The sequence below is a fragment of the Mustela erminea genome, chromosome 3 (genome assembly GCF_009829155.1).
Source record: "Mustela erminea isolate mMusErm1 chromosome 3, mMusErm1.Pri, whole genome shotgun sequence".
Taxonomy (NCBI): domain Eukaryota; kingdom Metazoa; phylum Chordata; class Mammalia; order Carnivora; family Mustelidae; genus Mustela; species Mustela erminea.
In genome coordinates, this window is record NC_045616.1 from 8340095 (window position 1) to 8361475 (window position 21381).

At 51.4% G+C, this 21381-nt stretch overlaps 1 protein-coding gene across 2 annotated transcripts in view; it reads right to left on the minus strand.

The window, feature by feature from the left end:
* Nucleotides 1-1214: 1214 nt before the first annotated feature.
* The window catches only part of ZNF496 (zinc finger protein 496), a 30173-nt gene continuing 10006 nt past the window's right edge, over nucleotides 1215-21381 (minus strand). For both annotated transcript variants that reach the window (XM_032335160.1, XM_032335159.1), the window contains exons 6-9: nucleotides 10378-10510; nucleotides 9834-9941; nucleotides 8994-9107; nucleotides 1215-4496 (exon numbers count right to left, since the gene is read on the minus strand). In XM_032335160.1, the coding sequence (XP_032191051.1) occupies nucleotides 3742-4496; nucleotides 8994-9107; nucleotides 9834-9941; nucleotides 10378-10510 (1110 nt within the window). In that variant the 3' untranslated portion in view covers nucleotides 1215-3741. The remainder of the gene's footprint in view (nucleotides 4497-8993; nucleotides 9108-9833; nucleotides 9942-10377; nucleotides 10511-21381) is intronic.

Sequence of the window (21381 nt, forward strand, 5' to 3'; positions counted from 1 at the left end):
CACCAGCATGCCTGTGAGATCCTCGGCTGTAGCGAAAATATTGGAGGTAAGCCACTGGCCCTTCACAGCTGTGTGTTCCCAAGGAATCTGCTTCCCCATTTCTTCTGCAGAGAATTCTGCATCTTATGTGTAATTTTTATGGCTTCAATGTACTGTGATGATATGTACATTAATCATGGTGCCCTGATTGTAGGCTATGGTTTCCAGAAAGAATCAAGTTCCCAGCAGGTACTTGATGGTCACAGCAGGTATGGACAGAACCCCAGGGGTCTGCCCTTGATGAACTCATGATCTCTAATAACCAACTTCTGGATACTGGGTGCCCTGCATGTGGGGTGGGGTGGCAGATCATCCAGGCTTCCTCCTATCGCTCCTTTCCTGTCCAGTCTGCCTTCTTGATCTCTGTTCTTAACTTGTAGCCTTGTTGCATGGAGCACTGGTAGGCAGTGACCATCTTTTTTTTTTCAAAGCTCTATTCATTTATTTTAGAAAGCATGTGTGAACAGGCGGCAGAGGGAGAGGGAGAATCCTCAAGCGAACCATCCTCTGAGCATGGAGCCCTCCAGGGCTTGATCCCAGGACCCTGACATCATGACCTGAGCCCAAATCAAGTCTGTGGTTTGACCGACTGAGTCCCCAGGCACCCTGACTGACAGTATCAACTTTTGTTGTTAGTAGAAAATGTGCCTAGCCTTGTTTGATAGGACTGGAGACCATTAATTCCCCTATATTATGGAAGCAGAAGAGCTTGTGCCTCATCCAAATTCTGTTTTTGGCGGAGAAGGGAAACCATCTCGGGGGAGAGCAACTTGGACCAATTCCCAAGTCTAAGGCCGGTGTGGACGTGCGTCCTCTCTTCCATCTGTGTCATGGTGGGACTTTGGAATGGTGAGTCTCTCCCACCACTGGTCTCATCTTTATTTTGCCCAGATGGGGCAAGTGTTCAGGAGACATAGGATACACCAAACCCTAGCCAGTTTTGACTTAAATGGCTATGGTGTAACCAGGTGTGTAACTTACACCTGGTATTGGGAAACCTTTCCTTCCTCTCTCCTCTAGATCAGATGACTGAAACTATCTGAGACTTAAATTTCGCAAGGCGATATCATGCAGAACGGCCATTTTCAATATCCTCGCACACCTACGCTCTCCGACTGACCAGACTGTGCTTCTACTTTTTTGTTTTTTTAAATAATGTAAGTCTAACACAAATATTAATCCAGAAAATTTTTATTATGCACCTGTTACGTTTGTGGGAACAGTACCAAGGGATGAGAGGAACAGGGAGGGCAGATGCTTCTCAGATGTGTGGTCTCTGAACCTCATGGCAAGGTAGACATCTCACCTGCCTGCCCAGCTCCCACAGAGGAAGGAGGAACCAGATGGGCCAGCTCTCCTGTTTTCCCCAGTGTAGGAAGCTCTGGCTTCTGCATGGCATGAACCTGGCATCTGAGCTACACCAGCCTGGGCAGTTTCCAGGGACAATGTCAACTCCCAGGTTCCTTAGGCACCTTGGTCAGTTTTGGGTAACTGAATGCAAGAAGGCCTCACAATACTTGATGGACACTCAAAGAAATGCACAGCCTGTTACGTTCCATTTGTTTTCTATTTAGGACCCAATTTTACCCATAAAATACACAAGTTGAGTTGAGCAATGCCTCTTCTAGACAAGTTTCTTAAATGGGTGGGTTAATACACTCACCACCAATGCGAGAGCTCAGGTGGATGGGATAAGGACAAATGTGTGGAGTCCGATTTCTATTTGGAATTTTCCTCTCTTCTAGCCTTAAAGATTTGGGGGGTTATTTTCCCCCTCTTCCTGGCAGATCAACATAAGAGGCAAACTATTTAGAAACAAAGAGCCCAACGGTTTATTTTTTGTTGAAGGTATGACCAAATGGTTTTATTGCATTTACTGTCCCTGGGTGGGTAGGTACATCTGCGCAGGCACAGAGTTCAACTATAGGACCTGGTAACCCTTACACTGGTTTGGGGGAGTAGCATCTCCATGTGGTCATGAAGGGGTCATCTGACATGGTGCAATGGCAGCAGAGGGGCCCGGACATACAAACTATACAAAACCCCTACCTGGTTGCTACTGACTTTTACAACTGGCCACAGCGACTCATCAGCCCCCACATTTCCCTGTCATCGGGACACTAAGGGACACTGCATTTGTCCACAACAGTGAGCCCAGTGATCACTGCTCAAGTTTCCACTACCAGTGGTTGCTCCCAGTCCACAATCACGGGCTGCAGACTTCAAAGGTTCTTGTGCATTGGATACCCACCCTGGAAACAGAAGGTTGAGTCTGAATCCTGCTTCTGATGGATGGGAAAGCAAGCTCATTTGTACTGATTCTTCCATGAACTGGAACAGCAGCAGCACTGCAGGTCTATCTGGTGTTGTAGGCTGAACTGTGTGTCCAACTACACAACGTGCAGGTTTAAGTCCTAACCCTGGTACATCGGTGTGACACTGGAAATAAAGACCTGGCAGATATAATCAGTTAAGAAGGGCAGGACTTAGGTTGGTGTCCTTACAAGGTAAGTGTGGAGACAGACATACACAGAACACCATGTGAAGATAAAGCATGGATGGGGTGATGCTTCCAACAAGTCACGGAGTGTCAACCACTGCTAGCCACTACCTGCTAGAGGAGACATGTGACACAGACCCTCCTTCTCAAAAAACCAAGCCTGCTCACACCTCCATCTTGGACTCCTTCCTCCAGAACTCAGAAGATGTGTCTAAGCCATCCCACTGTTACAGATACGACTGGCAGGCTGAGTTAATGCTCATGGAACATCCTGTCCCCTGCCCACCTGGGGGACTGGCAGGTGAGCACCCCATTCCTAGATGCGGTGGGGTGGGATGGGGTGCCTTAGTGCTCTTCAAACGATAACCATGCTCCCACCCCACAACCCTTTATCAAGGGCCTCCCAGGGTACAGAGAAACATTTTGGGGAGAGTGTGCAACAATGTAAAAATGTGGGCTTTGCCTTCAATGAACTCACATTCCCTAATAACAGACACCATGACAAATAAAAGGGTGGGACTTTTTCGCCCTCCAAGCCTCGTGATGACTGTGGACTGCTCCTATGGGCCAGATGGTGATAGGGACTGACTTCTGAGGATTGGACATGGCTTGGAGTGCTTGGCCTGCTGCCCACAGGCACCAGAGGACACCTGCCTCCCAGCCTTCCTCCGAGCCCACCCCCACACGGGAAGCTTCTTGTTGGCACACAGAAGTACAGTTACTCCCAGACTGCAGGATGGGGGAAGGGAGGATGTGCAATAGGTACTTATGAAGAGTGTATTGAAGACTGGTTGGCAAGGGATAGACCCCTGTGGGGTCACCATAGTGGAGGAGACCCCAGGTCCTTCCCCACTTGGAAAGCAGTGCTGGGTTCTCTAAGACCTGGAAAGATGGAAAAGTCAAAACTGGTGGAGACAAGCCCTCCCTGCTTTTTGGCACAGCAGAGACAGAACAAATGCTCATTCGGCCACTATCTCGTTTCTACCTGAGAGCAAAGGGCAGGAAGGTGTGACTCTGTCCTGGGGGAGGTGCGTGGTGGGCGGGGTGTGGGACCAGTCCGAATGGAGAGCCTCACCCTGCCCTGGGGTGGGAGGAGGGAGACAGGATCAGGAAAGGGAACTGGATGGGAGGCCGCCCTGCCTGGGGAAGGAGCCCTGTCCCAGGAAGGGGGAGGGGACATGCTGCCAGTCCGGCAGGCCTCCTCAGTAGGAGTTCAGAGCCTGCTTGGAGCGGCGCTTCATGTGCAGACGCTGGTGGCGGAGGAGGTCGCAGTTCTGCGAGAAGCTTTTGACACAGTAGCGGCACTGGAAGGGCCGTGCCTTGTCCTTCACATGCGCGCTGCTGTGGTGGCGCGCCAGGTGCTCGGGCCTCTGGAACGCCTTCCCGCACTCGCGGCACTGGCAGCTGAGCTTGGGCGGGCCCTCGGCCAGCAGCGCGCCGGGCCCCGCTCCCGCAGCAGCTGCCTCTCGCTTCTGCGTCGGCTCCAGTCCCCGGGTCTGCAGGTGGATGCGCCTGTGCGACAGCAGGTGTGAGTTGAGGCGGAAGCTCTTTCCGCAGGCGCCGCAGCGGTGAGGTTTCTGGGCCTCATGGCTCTCCAGGTGCCCGTCCAGGTCCTCACTGTCACTGAACAGCTCCCCGCACACTGAGCACTCGTGTGGCTTCTCCTGCTCTCTGCGGCTCCGCAGGTGCCGGATGAAGTTGACCCTCCAGCGGAAGATCTTCCCACAGTTCGGGCAAATGTAGGACTTCTTGGAGGTCGAAGTCTGCACCTCATCCCCGGCCTCAGTGCCACTCCGGTGGGAGGCGGGGAGACTGCGTGGCTTTTCTGTGGGGCTCCGTGGTTCATCTGCACAGTAGGGGCCGTGCTGGGAGTCCTCGTCCCCAGAGCTGGACAGGACGATCTCGATGGTCACCTCCTCATCTAGGCCATTCTCAGGGGTCAGCGCGTCACCTCCAGCTATGGGAAAGCCACAGGGAGGGTCAGGGTGCTGCATCAGTCACATCCCCACACCTAGAAACACCAACCCGGAAGGCTCCACTTGATTCTTTCCCACTAGGACCCCAATCCCAATCTTTATTTTTCCTCTCTAGGCACTAAGACTCTTCAAGCCCTAACGACTTGTTTCTATCAGTGTCAGTCAAGTCGTGGCCATGCACATCAGTTAGCACTGCCCTACTTAACCAGAAATCGGGCACCTTAAAGACCATGGTAGAGAGAAAGACCCTATATCCTATAAAGGGAGTGGCAGGAAGCTGCCAGCTACTAAGGGGCTGAGCACTGAAATCCTTCAGAGTCTCTGCAAAACTTCTGACACCAATAGCCCCACTGGCTCCTGGACACCACCCAATGACCTATTCTTTGCCAAATTATACACACAAGCCAACTGGGGTGACACACTCCGGCCTCAGGGTTGAGGACAGAGTTAGCCTCGCTATGCTAATGATATCATGACTATCTGACCGTTCCTACCACCCAGGTCAACTATGTCACTTCTGATGCCCCACCAGCAGCCACCGTGGGGATAAGTAGTGGTTCTGGAGTTTATAACCTAGTCTGAAGCAGACTCACTGAATCCCAAATCTGTGATTTAGAAGAAGTGGGCGGGCAGTGGAGTGCCTGGCATGAGGTCCCAGCCCGCAGCCCACACACAGCAACCACTCGGGTGTTCTGGATGTAATCTCTGGAACAAGGAGAGTTCTGTGAGGTTAGGGCACCTGAGGGCAGGTGAAGCCAGAGAGACAGAAGCAGGGCAGGGAGACCGAGAAGCCAGAAAGCAGGAGACAGCAGGCAACAGCAGAGCCATGGGCGCATCTGTTCCTCAGAAGACAAAGGTCACGGGGTTCAGCTTGATATGAGGCTAGGGGGTGGGAAAAGACGAGAATATCTGGAAAATTCCCAGTTTCTTCCATACTGAAGATGACAAAGCATGTTTTGGAGAGAACACGGAGGGGCTGGGGAACCACCAGGTAAAGGGATTATGGATGTGAGCCACAGATCCAGACAGGCAACAGAGATGAAATAATCCAGGAAAGATCTGTAAAGGACTCTCCTGTTGCATGGCCTGAGTTCCTGGGGACTGCAAGGGCCCAACACTGGTTCTGAGACTTGTGTCTGAGTAGAAACATTGCCAGCCTAGACTAAAGAGCAAGAGATGGATGAACCTTGGGGTTCAGACATCTGGCATTCTACACAATAGGCCAGAGAGCTACTTATCCTTCATGCCCAAGGAAGACTGGCCGCCAAGGCTGTCCTTCGGGAGACAGGACTCCAACTGCTTCCCTGAGCCCGACAGCGACAGAGCCCTGAGCCCACTGCTACCTGTAAACTGTACCTTCTCATGGAATTCCAACCTTTGCCTGGGGGCCATCAGCCTTTCTTCTTCCTAATTTCTCCCTTTTCAAGATTTTATTTGACAGAGAGCATGAGCAGGGGGAGTGGGAGAGAGAGAAGCAGGCTCCCCGCTGAGCAAGGAGGCCGACACGAGGCTCGATCCCAGGACCCCAAGAGCTGAAGGCAGATGCTTAACCAACTGAGCCACCCAGGCACTGACAATTTCTCCCTTTTGAAATGAAAAGGTCCATTCTATGCCTGTCCCACAAATGCATTTTGGGAGGTACATAACATGATGTCTGGTTGCACAGGTTCACAGCTAGAGAGGAACATGCCTGGGTTTCACCTACACCTGATCTACAGGATATTTAGGTGAGATGGATGTAGGACGGATGTAGAATAGACTAAGGGATGTTTGGAGAGGGTGATTATCTGCTACATATGAAGAGGACAGGAATTTTGGGGCACCTGAAGGCAGAATGCAATGAACCGAAATGCATCCCCTTAAAAATCTGTATATTGAAGTCCTAAGCCCAGTACCTCGAATACGACACTATTTGGAAATAAGGCATTTCAAGGGGTAAAGAAGTTAGAATGAGGTCATCAGGGCAGGTCCTACTCTAGCAGGTGTCCTTCAAAAGATCACGGCATAGACATCCAGAGATGGGCCATGTGTAGATGCAGGGAGGAGACCTCTATCCGCAGGCCAAGGGAAGCCTCAGGGGAAGGTAACTGTGCTGCCCCCTTCAGCCTATGCTTTGAGCCCCCAGATTTCTGAGAAAATCAGTGCTGCCTGAGCCTCCCCGTCTGTGGTTCTTTGGTATGCAGCCCTAGGAGACTAACATAATGCATATGGGGTCACATCCACTCCAATCAGAGTAAACAGAAACAAATGCAGAGCTTCTACAGAGGGAGGAATAAATCAACAATAATGCCGTCACATGTTTTCAACACAACAACGTGAAGAACTCCAGAAAAGCTAAGACTCAGAGGAGTGCCCAAATACCAGGGGAAGAGGGACAGGAGCTCAGGGCTCAGCACTGAGAAGTAACTCAGGGTGTATGTGTGGGGGCGCACAGGATTACAGGAGGAAAGACGGGAGAAATTACTGGTCTGAGAGCTCTTTCGTCCATTAGTTAATCCTCAACAGAAACCACCTGGCAGCCAAGACTGTTATCTCGGAGAGACAAAGTTGCCCAGGGTTTCAGGAGAACAGAAATGTAGCCTGTGCTTAGCTAGCTGCAGGTGGGAAATACCAGACCATGGGGTGTGCTGGGAGCACAGCTCTTGCCTTGGGAAGGGCACTCATGGTCTGCAAACGCACCGCTCGCTCCCTGAGATGGAGGGCTGAGTCACGGCAGGGTCAGAGAGACAGATGAGAAAATAAACAAATAGAAATCCAGGCGTTATAAGATATACATTCTTGTCATGTTAGAATGGGGAGGCTTTTGGGGCGCTTGGGTGGCTCAGCCATTAAGCGTCTGCCTTTGGCTCAGGTCATGATCCCAGGGTTCTGGGATCGAGCCCCTCATCAGGCTCCCTGCTCAGCAGGAAGCCTGCTTCTGCCTCTCACACTCCCCTTGCTTGTGTTCTGTCTCTGTCAAATAAATAAATAAAAGTTTAAAAAAATGGGAGGCTTTCTTATAAGACACAAAACCTGAAAGGAGATATGAAAAATTCACATTTTTTAAATGTAGAAAGGGATGCCTGGGTGGCTCAGTCGGTTAAGCATCTGCCTTCAGCTCAGATTATGATCCCAGAGTCCCGGATCGAGTCCTGCATCAGGCTCCCTGCTCATCGTAGAGCCTGCTTCTCCTCCTGCTTGTGCCCCCTCACATAAATAAATAAGATCTTAAAAAAAAAAAAAATAAATGTAGGGAAGAAGTTATGGGCTGACATATAAAGTTTTATAAAATGGGGAGAAATTGTGTGCAAATACCTAAGAGGCAACAGATCCAGGCCCATAACTGAGAGTTTCTAGGAACAGATCCAGGCCCATAACTGAGTTTCTAGGATATTCCCAGAGAGGACATGCAATGGCTCAGTGAGGTACAGACAAGAGCCAGGAGGCCCTAAGCCCCAGTGTGAGGGCATCAGGCACTGGGGCCTTTGAGAGGTAGCTGGGCCTAGAAGCAGTCTTGAGGGTGGGAGCCTTGTGCTGGGATGAGCACTTATAAGGAAAGGAAGAGATGGGAGAGCATCAACTTCTGTCTCCAACAGCAGGCGTAGTGAAAGGCCACGTGAGCACACAGGGGGAGGGCAGGCATTCCATGGCAGAGCGTGTCCTCATCATCCACAGAGCCTGCCAGCACCTCCGAGGCTGGCCCTGACCCCATTCCAGGACCGGGAGGAGGGAAATGTCTGCTGTCTCGGCAGACCTCTTGGGAAGTGTCATCAGCACACAGGGTGCACACACAGCACCTCGCACAGACTACATGCTTCCGTAAGGCTTGGGTCCAAGCAGAGCTCACCCCGTGGGAGAGGAGAGGAACACAAGCCAACACCAGGACTGCAGAGTATTATGTAGGCAATGCACAGAGACAGCACCCTGAGCATGAAGAGAGAGTCCAGTGACGCATTACAGCGACCAGGCCTGGAGCACCCTGCATGCGAACGGCGGGGGACCAAGCCCCTCCCCTGCTCAGAGGCCATGGGCGACCAACGCGCTTGGAAACCTAGCATCCCTCCTTGTTCTCAGACAGCCACACTCAGTGTCTTGCCCATTCAGAGCCAAATCCCCCACAGGGCCTGGGGAGGAGGAGGTGGAGCTGAGAACAACCCAGGCTGGTTATCATCTACCTTCTAAAGAGGTGCTGAAGGCACTCAGAAGCCAGCAAGGATGCCAAGGCCTGTCCTGGGTACTCCTCAAGCCATGACCACCCTCAGCACACAGAACCCTTGTCCGCTGGCGGAGCCCTGGCTCTCACCTGCAGAGGGAAGGCAAGGAGGGGAGGGTCCCAGACTGGGAGAATAGCGCTATAGCATATAGTCCACAGGAGCCGTCAGCAGGGATCTTAGAGACCTAGGGACGCCCTCCCCCGAGCAGCACGCATACACACACACACACACACACACACACACACACACCGCACACACAGGTGTGCAGCCTCCCCAACCCAGTACCTGGGCAGGTGTTCTGAGTGAGTGTCATCTGCTGGCAGGTCTGGAACTCTGGCACCTGTAGCTCATCCCTTTTTCGTCTCTCTTCTATCTGGAATGGCTGGAGGCTTGGGAAGTCTGGAGAAATTGGTTGGAGAATAGCCCTGGGTTCAGTCAAGTGTTGTAGACAAGACAGGTCACCCCCCGAACCTGGGTGCTGAACTCAACAGAACTCCCAGCGCTCACTCCCACTTTCTGTGCTGGGTGTCTACAAGGTTCCCCACCTCACACAGATGCTGCATATATGCAGCGTGCAGAGTTAGCCAGGGCATGTGCATGCTTGTTCCAGGCGGGCATGGGGCGCAAACCTGGTCTGCTCCATGCCAGCTTTAAGGTTCCAAGGGGATGGGGGTTGCTGTTGATACCGCACAGAGCCCATTCCCATGAAGGAGCAGACATTTCCAGGACACAGAGGCTACAGACATGAGCTCGATGGACACGGTGTGGAGGAGGATGTGAAAAAACACCATGGCCAAGCCCCAGCTCCTCCCCGTGTGGCTGGGAGCCAGACAGTCTGAGTGAGCATCCACTCCTCCTCCCCAACCTGACTTCTGGAGAGGATCTAAGCTCACCTGTGGATGGGCCACCTAGTTAGCATAAGCCAGGCCCTACTTGCAGCACAGGGGATTCCTGTCATACTCTCACCTCTGGCTGAGGGGAATGGCAACGTGCTTTCTGGCAAGAGTCAGGAAGGAGGCCAGACAAGGTGTAGGAGTAACACCGAGCTGCAGAGAGATGGTGGTGGGAACAGGCCTGCCTCTGGCCGGTGGCAACCTTCTACCCAGTTCTGGAACAATTACTCACCCAAGTATGAGACCTGGGTCACATCCTTTCCTTGGAGGTCCTGCAACTCAGGGACCCGGGGTTCATTCTCCTCTCCCTGGGAGAGATCCAGCTGGGTGCCTGGGTCATCTGTTCACGAAGGGGAGGACACACACCCATCAGCCATGTGTTCTCACAGGAAGCCAGGGAGGGTGGAGGGCGGACCCCACACAGGTCCAGAAAGGAGAGCCAGAGACATGCACACCCCGTCACAGCCCCCAGGGGGGCCAGGAAGGGCTACTGAGAGGAAACAGGGAGGGGACAGGAGGAGAATTTGAAGGGAGGAGCTGTGGTTAGGGGGGTCTCCTTCAGGACCATCAGGGAAACAGAAGCAAAACGAGCCATAGCCTACACACACAGAAAACCAGGCGCATGGAAAGCATGTTATATTTGGCTTAGTATGCAAACCAGCCAGCTAGGCCTGATGTATGTGCAGTCAGTAGGCCTGAGGGTTCAGGGGTGAACACTGAAGCAGAGACTGGCCCCGCAGTTCTCTGATTTCAGGACAGAGGCAAGGAAGCCTTACTTGGAGGCAAGGAGACTCCACAGTCCTCCCCAATGATGAACTCTCCGTAGAAGCCAGTCTGTGCAGGGTCTAGAAGGGACCAGTCCTCTTGCGAGAAGCAGAAGATCATATCCTTGAAGGGGGACACCCGGTTCTGAAACCGCAGAACGGCGATACCTCAATCCTGGGTCAAGCTCAGGCAGGCTTGCGGGGCGAAGGGCAGAGCCTCCAGCAAGACAAGTGAGCTGGGAGGCTGCCCGGCGCCACCCCTCCCTTGCTCCAGCTGGCATCCTTCTCCCGCCCCTCTCGTCAGGCAGGTGCCTCACAGAGTGGCTGGGGGTGCACAGGGACAGACCTCCAACTCGGTGCATGATACCCGCAACTGTCAGGTGGGCAGACGCGGGACGCCCAACCCCAGTACCCATGTTGACATCCCACTTCCAGAGTTCATTCTGCATGCGGGACTTTTCATGGCAGCATTAGTGATACTGGGTAATAGCAGCATACTGAACACGGCCTCTGAATGGGGCAAGCTGCCGGGCACAGCACACACCCGTGAGGAAGCAGGAGGGCCTGTCTGCACACAGAAGGGACCCTCCACAGTCTGCTGGTGCATGAAAAGCTCCTGTGCAGAGGGCTGTCCAGCCTGTCCCCACAGGGAGGAGTCTCACCATCTGGGACGCCAGCAACTGCTACAGGGACCGCAGGTTACTACTGCAAGGAGACATTTCTGACACTTTTGAGTCATGGACCCCAGGAATGTGTCAAAATTGATTTTAATCTAAAATCTGATGGCATATCCATGTAACATGCCTCTTATTATTCCCTCACATACACACTTCCTTTTTTTTTTTTTTTAAGATTTTATTTATTTGACACACAGAGACAGACAGAATAGGAAAACAAGCAGGGGGAGTGGAAGAGGGAGAAGCAGAGCAGGGAGCCCAATGTGGGGCTTGATCCCAGGATCCTGGGATCATGACCTGAGCTGAAGGCAGACGCTTAACTGACCGAGACCCCAGGCATCCCACATACACACTTCTTAATTCTTAAAACTGAATCTGGAGACAAGAGATTGAGGCAGCAAACATGAGGGGTACAGAGCCACTCAGGCAGATGTACCAAGTTACCCCCATTCATATATGGTGCCAGATTCTCGTTCCCCTGACCACCGAGGAACTGCAGGCATGTATCAACTCAACATCTACCAGCGTGATTCTTTAAGCGAGGTGACTCTGGCCCAGTGGGGTGGTCTGCACCAGCCCAGAGGGACTGCCTCCCATCACCGTGGGGTGGGCTGCCCTGGCATCGACTGCCGAGCCTCGGACAGCCCCACGCAGCAAACAGTGACCCAGCCACCATGTCCACAGAGCCACAGCAGACAGACCACTCCACAACACCCCCAAACTGCCCAGGGTTCAGTAACCTCATCTTGTGTTGTGTGAATTATGGGTCTTCCTTTTTAAGGAAAAAAAAATTAAGAGTTGCAGAGGTGCCTGTAACAAGCAGTTAGGATGGGGAACCGCTGTGTTAACTTTCTAATGGGGACCCCAGAAACCTTGCTAAACTACCATCTATGCTAAACATGCTAAACACATCTACCATCTATGCTAAACATGCTAAACACATCTACCATCAGGGGTTCAAGTGGAAACAGTCCCAGTTTTGCGCTTACTTGGTTTTGTTTCAGGTTCCCTCCCCCACCCCAGGGAGCAGCTGATTGAAAAGGATTATAAGTATCATGCTCCCCTGTGTCCTCGAGAATTTGGGAAACAGGACCTCATGCACACTGAGTGGAAACGCATGTTTGTGGACCTCTGGGAAGATGTCACAAGCACGCCCACTGTTTCCAGGAGATTCAGAGGCGCAGGAAGGAATGTGTCAAACACAAAAATGTGTGTGGAACACCCACCGTGTGGAACCACATGAAGTTTCCTTTGCATGCTTTTCCCTCGTGTCTGACGGGGCCCTGAGCATGCATCCTCTACGATCAAAGAGACAAAATATGCAGGTCCCCAGCACAGAGGTGTAAAAACTACAAATACTGATAGCCTTTGCTTCAGGTCGGTGGGCCCCACAGGGGCCTGTGGTCTCCTCTGCGCAGCTGTGGCTCCAAGCCCCACCCCTAGGGCTGGTGGAGGGAGGACACAGTGTGGGCCTAGAGCTACATGGTCCGTGCCTACCTCATGACAGCCACCAGATGTGAACCCAGCCTTAAATCACACCACAGCACCGTTCTGCACACTTCAATGCTGAACTTGGCTTTCGCTTGCACTCCCACTCAGCTGTATTTCCATGCACGTGTGTCTAGTCCACGCACTTACCCAAAGGTGTGATTTCAGAACGCCGCTGATTCACCCCTTCTTCTGTCAGTAGCGTTGGGTGCCCCCCAACAGTTTGCTGCTACAGCAATGGTTCAGGGAGTTCTCTCATGGGCCTCCCCTGTCCATGGGCAAGGGACTCTAGGGACACGCAGCAGAGGAGTGCTGGACCCTGTTGACATGTATCTTCCCCTATATTAAATACCCCCGCATGGTTCTTGCTCCAGACTGCGCACCTATGTCTTGTCTCCCCACCATCTTGCCAGCACTGGGCGGCAATACTATCATGGTTCCAATAACCAGGTGAGTAGCTGTCCTCGTGGGGGCCCACCCTGCTCTCCACCAACCTCTCCTCTCGGTTTAGTGGCCAACCTGTGTTTGTCTGCTTTATAATTGTGGATATACTTCACTCTTACAAAAGAAAGCATAGTATTATTTTAATTTTATTTAATTTTTTAAAAAAGATTTTATTTATTTATTTGACAAAGACAGATCACAAGTAGGCAGAGAGAGAGGGGGAAGCAGGCCCCCCGCTGAGCAGAGAACCCATTGTGGGGTTCGATCCCAGGACCCTGAGGTCATGACCTGAGCTGAAGGCGACACTTAATGATTGAGCCACCCAGGTGCCCCGGAAAAGATAATTTTTATCTAACGTATTTGATATAGTTGGTTGACTGGAAATAAAACTAGATCCTGTTCCTTGACCAAACTAATATAAAAATAAAAACCCTAGGGGTACCTGGTTGGCTCAGTTGATGGAGCCTATGACTCTCATCTGGGGCAGTGAGACTGAGCCCATGTTGAGTGTATAGGTTGCTGAAAACAAATTTAAAAATTAAAACAAAAACAAAAACACACAAAAAAACCCCTAAAAACCTTAAAGTACCAGAAGGGCAAAAAATGGCTTCCAGGGAGTAAAAATAAAGACCATGTAAAGAATAATGGGCAGACACATAAAACTTAGAAGTATGCTCAGTAATGACACAGCATGAATGAGACAAATGACAAATGGGTACACAGGTCCACCATGAATGAACGAGAAGAGGGGCTGAGAATATACAGAGCACCTGTCTAGAGAGCCTTCCATATCCGTTACAGAGGGAGTCAAGAAAGTAAATACTTTGAAGTGTATGAGAAAAAGTTCACCTTGACTCGTGCATGAAAACATGCCTATGAAACCATCTGATGAAGACTGGAAGACAGGTGAGGAGATCTGTCTGCAATCCTGACCATTCAGCATGTGCTGGAAACTGCTGGCAGAAGCCACAGCCCCTGTAGTTATACCCAGAGAACTTCTGTCCCCTCACCACCTCCTGCTGGCCTCCGCCCTCTGGGGTCCCCCTCTACCTGCCAGGATTGCCCTACACCAGCTGGGGTCACCTCTACCTGCCAGGGACAACTGTACCAGCTGGGACCCCCCCTATGCCAGCCGGGGTCCCCTCTACCCAATCCAGTCATCCCACATCCAATTGGGATGCCCCACTTTTGGAGGACCTTGGCCCTAGGACTCTCCCCTGATTTCCCAGGGATCTCTAGGTACTCTCCCTGGTACACTGATGACCTCCTGTCTGGGTGATTCTTGGGTGAGGACCCAAAGCCCGGGGTGAACCCGCCATATGGCCCCTGCCCACAAGGATGATGGGTGTCCCCTCCCACCCTTCAGAGGGAACCCTCCCTCCCTCCCTTTCCCCACCAGCTCTGCAGCAGCAGAGCCACTGTTCTTCAACCAGGGCGGCTCTATGGGGTGGTCTGAAGATGCCAGGGCAAACAGGTGGGCTGCGAGCCCCTGGCGGGGGGATGGGTCAGGACCGCTTTCCCTGGCTCTCCTGCTCCGTCCCCCGAGTCTCTGTTTCCCAGTGTGCACAGAAACTAGACCAGGGTCAATCTGCCTGTGTTAGGAGCCGGCTGGGACGCTGTCCTCAGGTTGCTGTTCCCAGCTGCCTTGCTCCTTCTTCCATGGCCCTTGTCCCTTTGTTTCACCTTCAATCACCTGCCTGCTTTTCCTGGAAACCAGTTACGGCTCTCCCCACTTCTTCTCTTCTTAGCACTTCTGCCCTCAATACTCATGCTCCTCATTTTGGTCCCCTCTTTAATCTTTGTTAACTGGTCTCATCTTGAATCCAACAATTCTGTATGGGAAGGACTGCTGAACAGGGATTCCAGCCCATGCCACTGGAAGGGTCCCTTCCCCTAAATCCCATGGCCCTGACCACCAAGTAATATCACTCCAATGGCCCGCCAGCTTCCTAACCTCAAACCACACTCTGGTCTATAAATGAACTCCTGCTAGACAGACGCCCCCCACTCCCTGCCCCCATTCAGGAGGAAGCAGCTACTGAGGCCTCCAACCAATGCCAAGGATCTGTCCTTATCTATCTGTCGGGGGGCATGCAGAGGCTACTTCAGGAACGCTAAGTAAGACAGAAGGGCCCATGGTAGCCACTGGGTTGGCTGCAAGCAGGGCCATCGGGCAGCCCACCTCAGAACAGCCACAGGCCAGAGTGGGCCAACGGGCTACTTACCACTGAGCACAAACAAGGGAGCATTCCTTATGTTCCCAAACCTCCTCACCATCCCACCTTCCTCCTGAACCACCCCTCACCCTCCTGGCACATGGTCTCGGCTCTGCCGTCCGGCCCGCCACTCCCTGGCCCTGGATTCAATAAACCTGTATCTCCTCTCAAACCCTTGAACCACTGCCTCACTGGAGAGGCCAAAACTCCCACCACCCAATCACAGGACATGGTCTGGAATATTCTGGAAAGGTTTTATCCTGATAGGTAAAATTAACAAGGTTTCTGGACAGCAGGCCAATATACAATAATCATCTGTATTTCTATATCACTGTGTATGAGCAATAACTAGAAGATGAAATTTAAAAAAAAAAAAAAAAGGCTAGACCACTTACAAAATCAAAACCATGGACTTCTTAAGGAAAACGCATACAAACTCTACTCTGCATGTTGCCTGAACACGGAAGGGTTGAACATATTTCTAGACCATTAAGACGTCAGCTCACCCCACCATGACCTACAGATTCTAGGCGATCCCACACAAAAACCCCAGGGGGCAGTTTTATAGAAACTGATGTACTAATTCTGAAATGAATGTGGACAAGCAAGCATTCAGACCAGTGGAAAGAATTCTGAAAATAAGGAATCAAACAGGAGGACTCACACTACCCAGATGCAAACCTTCCATGAAGTTACGGTGGTTTTGTGTAAAGAATCAGAGCACGGATAAACCACGGCACGGCCAGGATATCCAGATGTACGTGCGCAACTGATTTTTTTTTTCTTTTTTAATATCAGAAGAAAATTTTTTAAAGGTTTTATTTATTTGACACAGAGATAGAAGTACAAGTAGGCAAAGTAGCAGGCAGAGGTAGAGGGAGAAGCAGGCTCTCCACAGAGCAGGGAGCCCGATGTGGGGCTCGATCCCAGGACTCCGGGATCATGACCTGAGCCGAAGGCAGCCACTTAACTGACTGAGCCACCCAGGCGCTCCCAGACAACTGATTTTTGATGAAGGTATCAAGGCCACTAAAGGAAAAATCTTTTTTTTTTTTTTTTAAACATTCAGATGCACTTTTTTTTCAAGATTTTATATACTTGCTTGACAGACAGAGATCACAAGTAGGCAGAGGGGCAGGCAGAGAGAGGAAGGGAAGTAGGCTCCCCACTGAGCAGAGAGCCCAATGTGGGGCTCGATCCCAGGACCCCGAGATCATGACCTGAGCCAAAGGCAGAGGCTTTAACCCACTGAGCCACCCAGGCACCCCAGGAAAATCTTTTCAGTGAGTGGTGATTAACAACTAAATATCAACATTAAAAAAATAACTCTACACCTCATACCAAACACAAAAAAATAACCTGAAATGAACCGAAGACCTAAAAATGTAACTAAGCCACAACTCTAAAGCTTCCAGGAGAAATTCTTTATGATTTTGGGGCAAAGATTTCTTAGGACATAAAAAGCTAAGTGACAAAAGAAAACAAAGTGATAAACTTGACCTTGTGAAAATTAAAGATGTCTGACCCTCTAAAGACACCATTAAAACAAGGAAACCACAAACTTCCAGTACATGTACAGGACAAACTACTGTCCTCCAGAATATATGATTTATACAAAGTTCTTAAAACATGGTAAGATGGGTACACAGCTGGCTCAGTCACAGAGGGTGAGTCCTGATCTCAGGTCCTGAGTGTTAGCCTCATGCTGAGTGTGCAGCTTATTTAAAACAACACTGTAAGACAAGGAACCACGTCATAGACAGGCTATGGGACACTTCACAAAAGATAGATACACTTCGTTGAGTCAAATGCAAAGGAAAACCATAATGAATATTTTAATGACCAAAAACATACTTTTTCTAAGAAAATGAAAAGTGGGGAAGAGGTGCATTCACTAGGTGGGAGCCTAAGTGGTCCAGGGAAAACAGCCATCTTTCGTAGAACCGATCACACACTTACCCTCCAACAACTTCACTCCCAGAGAAATAAAAACGTGTCTCTGCATGAAGACATGCAAATGTTCTAGAAGATCCTTTGTAATGCTGAAAATGAAGTGACTGAAATCCCCATGGACAGGGGACGACAGACTGGCTGTCACCACATGCGATGCTACTCAGCAATGAACAGGGCCTCACCGCTGACTCGCGCACGTGAGTCATGACTGGATCACTGGGCTGGTAACAGGAGCCGCCCCTAGGCCACATCCCATAGGATTCTGTTCATGTACAGTTCCAGGAGAGAAGCTCATGTTCAGTAGCAATGGAGAGAGGCGAGGCGCAGGCGTGAGGGCCTGGCTCCACCATAAAGGGGCACCAGGGAGCCTCAAAGGTGGTGCAAAGATGCTCCCTATCCTGACTGGGGCAACCAGGACAGCAATGCACACACTTGTCCAACATTCTGCAAGCCAGATGCTGAAACAGCTGCACTATATGCAGATTATAGCCCCAAATCAGCTTGTTTTTTAAAATCAGGGCTTGAACTCAGGACCCTGAGGTTATCACCCTGGTGCTCCTCAAAATTAGATTTAAGGAAGTACAAATATAGACAGCATTTTCCACCATCATTCTGGTGAAGATGATAAACAATTCTAATATAAAAGAACAGCTCTCTGTGGAACAATCATATACACACACTCTCCCTGTACAAGGTGTTAACCCCCGGAGACCTGTACTCCAGCGAGAGAGCCACATGACCCTGTGGGGCATGTGTGCCGGGGTGGACACAGCGCAGCCCGTGGGTTTGCCACAGTGTGCGGCCTGCATCTGCGCAGAGTTGCCGCTGAGTGAGGAGGGCCAGTCTCCACCTGTTGGAATGTGGGCATTACAGACCAGGAAAGCTCACCGGGGGCGCAGGGGGGATGCTGGACATCAGACGCAAACCCAGAAGCATAACCCTGGTTGCTCATTATCTCAACTGAAACTTCCAGAACGTGATACATATATCACACTCATGTATGCAGCTGGGCATGCTGTGGCCGGAGAGATAAAGATGCGTCTGACACTCTGCAGGGTTGGGGAAAAGATGAGCCTAGGCGGGAAGGTGGGGGCAGGGAGACAACACAGAAACTAAAGTGAAGGGCATTTGCAAGTCTCTTGTCCTACTCTCGCAATCTTCCTCAAGTTTGGAGTCCATTCCACAATAAAAGTTAAAATAAACAGAATAGTTCAGAAATGTCTAGGGTTGAACAGGAGTTGGGAACCGGCTTCCAAATCTCACAGACATGGATGAACCACTCAGTGTCTCCATACAAACACGCCTTGTCTAAGGAGGTCCACAGAGCCTGAGCAGCTGCGTCTCAACGGCCATGAAGAGGAGGCCAGTGTGGGGGCAGCACACAGTCCACAGAACGGATGACAGACTGCGGGGAAGCCATGGGCTTGCAGCATAGAACCAGGTGTTGGTCTCAGAGGGGGTCACAAAGGGCCATCCCCACTTGGGGACGCCACTTTGGAATCAAGACTTTCCAGCTGAGGGAAACTGAAGAATGAGAACAGACAATGTGCTCTGCTTGCCCCGTCTCTGCCTAAAGCCAGCACTGTTCTTCCTCATCAAGAGCCCCCTTGACTCTCCCCTGCCTGGAAGGGCCAACAGCCCTTAACCCCCAGAAAGGACAGCATTCTGGTTGGCTCAGACAACATCAAACGTCACCTTAGTGTCCATCACCAACTGCGTGGTCCCCGGCTAAACAGTCCTTCAGCCACGGACTTACCTGCCTGCCTGGGGTTCTCACACAGACACATGAAGTGCCCCCTTCTCGCCTGCATTCCGCCTGTCAGCCCCTGCGCAGGCCAGCACTGAGCCCAGGAGAGCACAGGAAGGGGCTTGCTCCCGACGGCCTGCGGAGGAGCAAGACATGGGAAGCGCCACAGCTGGTGAGACCGAAGGAAATCAGAGCTGTCTTACAGCAGTGCCTGCTGGCTCTGCAGGTTCTGGAGAAAACAACAGACTACACAGCAAGGCAAGAGTTATGGGTTTCCTTCCCTTGACCCTTGGATCAGTGCCCGAGAATGGACCAAAGCCTGGAAGAAGGAACGAAACACAGTGGGCAGAGACACTCATGGCCTCACTGATGCAAAACTGAGCCCCGAGGCCACGTGGGTGGGGTCACAGACTCGGCCACAAAGACCTGGGGAATTCTGCACTGCAGGGACATGTGCTCACATGTTGGCAGCAGCCGTGGTATACACTGACCCCATGTATCATCCTAGCTAGGCAGAAACAAAGGACACAGAAGAGTCTGGAAGAACGTTATAGAACACGTGGAGATCTCAGGTAACCGGGAATGTGTCACAGGCTTTCCATTTCTCAATCTTGCCAAGTTTCATCAGGAGAATGGATTTTCAGAGACTTCTGCGTCCTTCTGACACATGGAACAGATATATTTTCCCTAACTCTTGCCTCCAGAACAGAAATCCCAGGCCATTGATACCTAAAACCCACACTCAAGACTCTGAAAGGTGGAGAGAAGATGGGCTTTTGGCCTTGGACCAAAGAACTACAGCAATGAGCCCCTAGCCCTGCTCATGCCAGCAGGGAGCACATGGGAGTCATGCCTTGTGCCTTCAGTGGGGCACTGTGAGCTTCCCAAGCCCCTCTCCCCCTGCACGCCTGACCCACGCAGGAGCCCCAGCCGTGGCTGTGCCACCCCCCCCACCCCGTGCCCTAGCCCCACTCAGGAGCCCCTCCTATGGCAGTGCTCTCCCCCCACTCCCGCGCCCCATGCAGGAAACCCCCCATGGCTATGCCCCCCTCAATGCCCTAGTCCCATGCAGGAGCCCCACCATGGCTGTGCCAGTGGGGACCCTGAGGCAGCTTGACCCTATCTTCTGCTGGAACAGTGTCTGAAGGGAAAACCCAGCTGGACAGATGGTTTCAAGGAGACCTAGGAAGAGTGCGTGTGTCTGTAGAAAATCAGCCTACACCAAGTACCAAGAACCGGACTGAACACAGAAGACGTGAATACCGAGTTAAGTGGGAAGAGCAGAGCTGCAGAACAGAGGGCTCAGCAACTGCTGACGGCAACAAGAAGGACGGGGGGAGGAGACGGAGAAACCTGACGTGCAATCTGAATGATGGGCAGAGAACAGACTGCGAACAAGTGAGCAGAGGGTCAGGAGCCTGGGCAAGGGCCTCGGGAGAGCCGAAGTCCTATCGGCCAAGTCCTGCAGGCAGAGGGGGTGCTTGGAATTGACAGGACGAGAAACCAACTCCAGAATTCCTGTATATGTTAAAACACACAGCCCCGCAGACCCAGGCGGAGGGAACCGGAGACAGGCCGTCCAGAGAAATCGTGGCAAACACACCATATGTGGACTGGGGACTCTGGAGACAGGATGGGCACGAGCAACCCAGAAGTGGCCAGGGAAGGAAGATCCTTTTCCTGCAGGAGCAAAGACCCTTCAGAGCTTTGATAAGGAAGCTTGGAGCCCTCCATCCCAAGATCACGACCAGAGCCGAAACCAAGAATTGTTTCTTAACCGACTGCATCACTGGGGCATCCCAGAAGTGAGTTTCTTTGAGACAACAGAGTTAGGTCAGGTTTCTTAGTCTACTCTGCTAATCACTCGCTGTGATTTAATGGATGTGTTTAAGGGTACCTGACTGGCTTAGTTCTAAGAGCATGGGACTCTTATCTCAGGGTCGTGTGTTCAAGCCCCATGTGTGGTGCAAAGTTTCACTTAAAGATGTATTTAGACCATATATATTTTAATGTAGTTACTTCTTCCTAAGGATTGATTTATTTGAGAGAGACTGCACATGTGGGCGGAGTGTGGTTGGGATTCTTTTTCTATCCCCGCCCCCCACCATTCGTGTGCTCTCCCTCTCTCTTTCAAATAAATAAATAAATCTTTAAAAAGAAAAGAAACTCACTTCAAACATAATGGTACAGGCAGGTTGGAAGTAAAAAGATGGAAGGTATGTATGACACAACCATTGATCAAAGGGAGGAGGAGTAGTCAAACGCCAGATAAGGCCAACTTTAGAGCAAAGAAAACAAGACAGAACATTTTATACTAATAAAAGGGTCGTCCCCCAAGAAGGGACAGCAACCCTCACTGTGTGTGTCCCAAACCAGAGAGCTGAGAAACGGACACAAAGAGTGACAGAACTGGAAGGAAGAGAGGAATCGACCATTACTGATGGGGGCCTCAATTTGACTTCTGTCAAGCGAAAGAAAATACGCAAGAGCA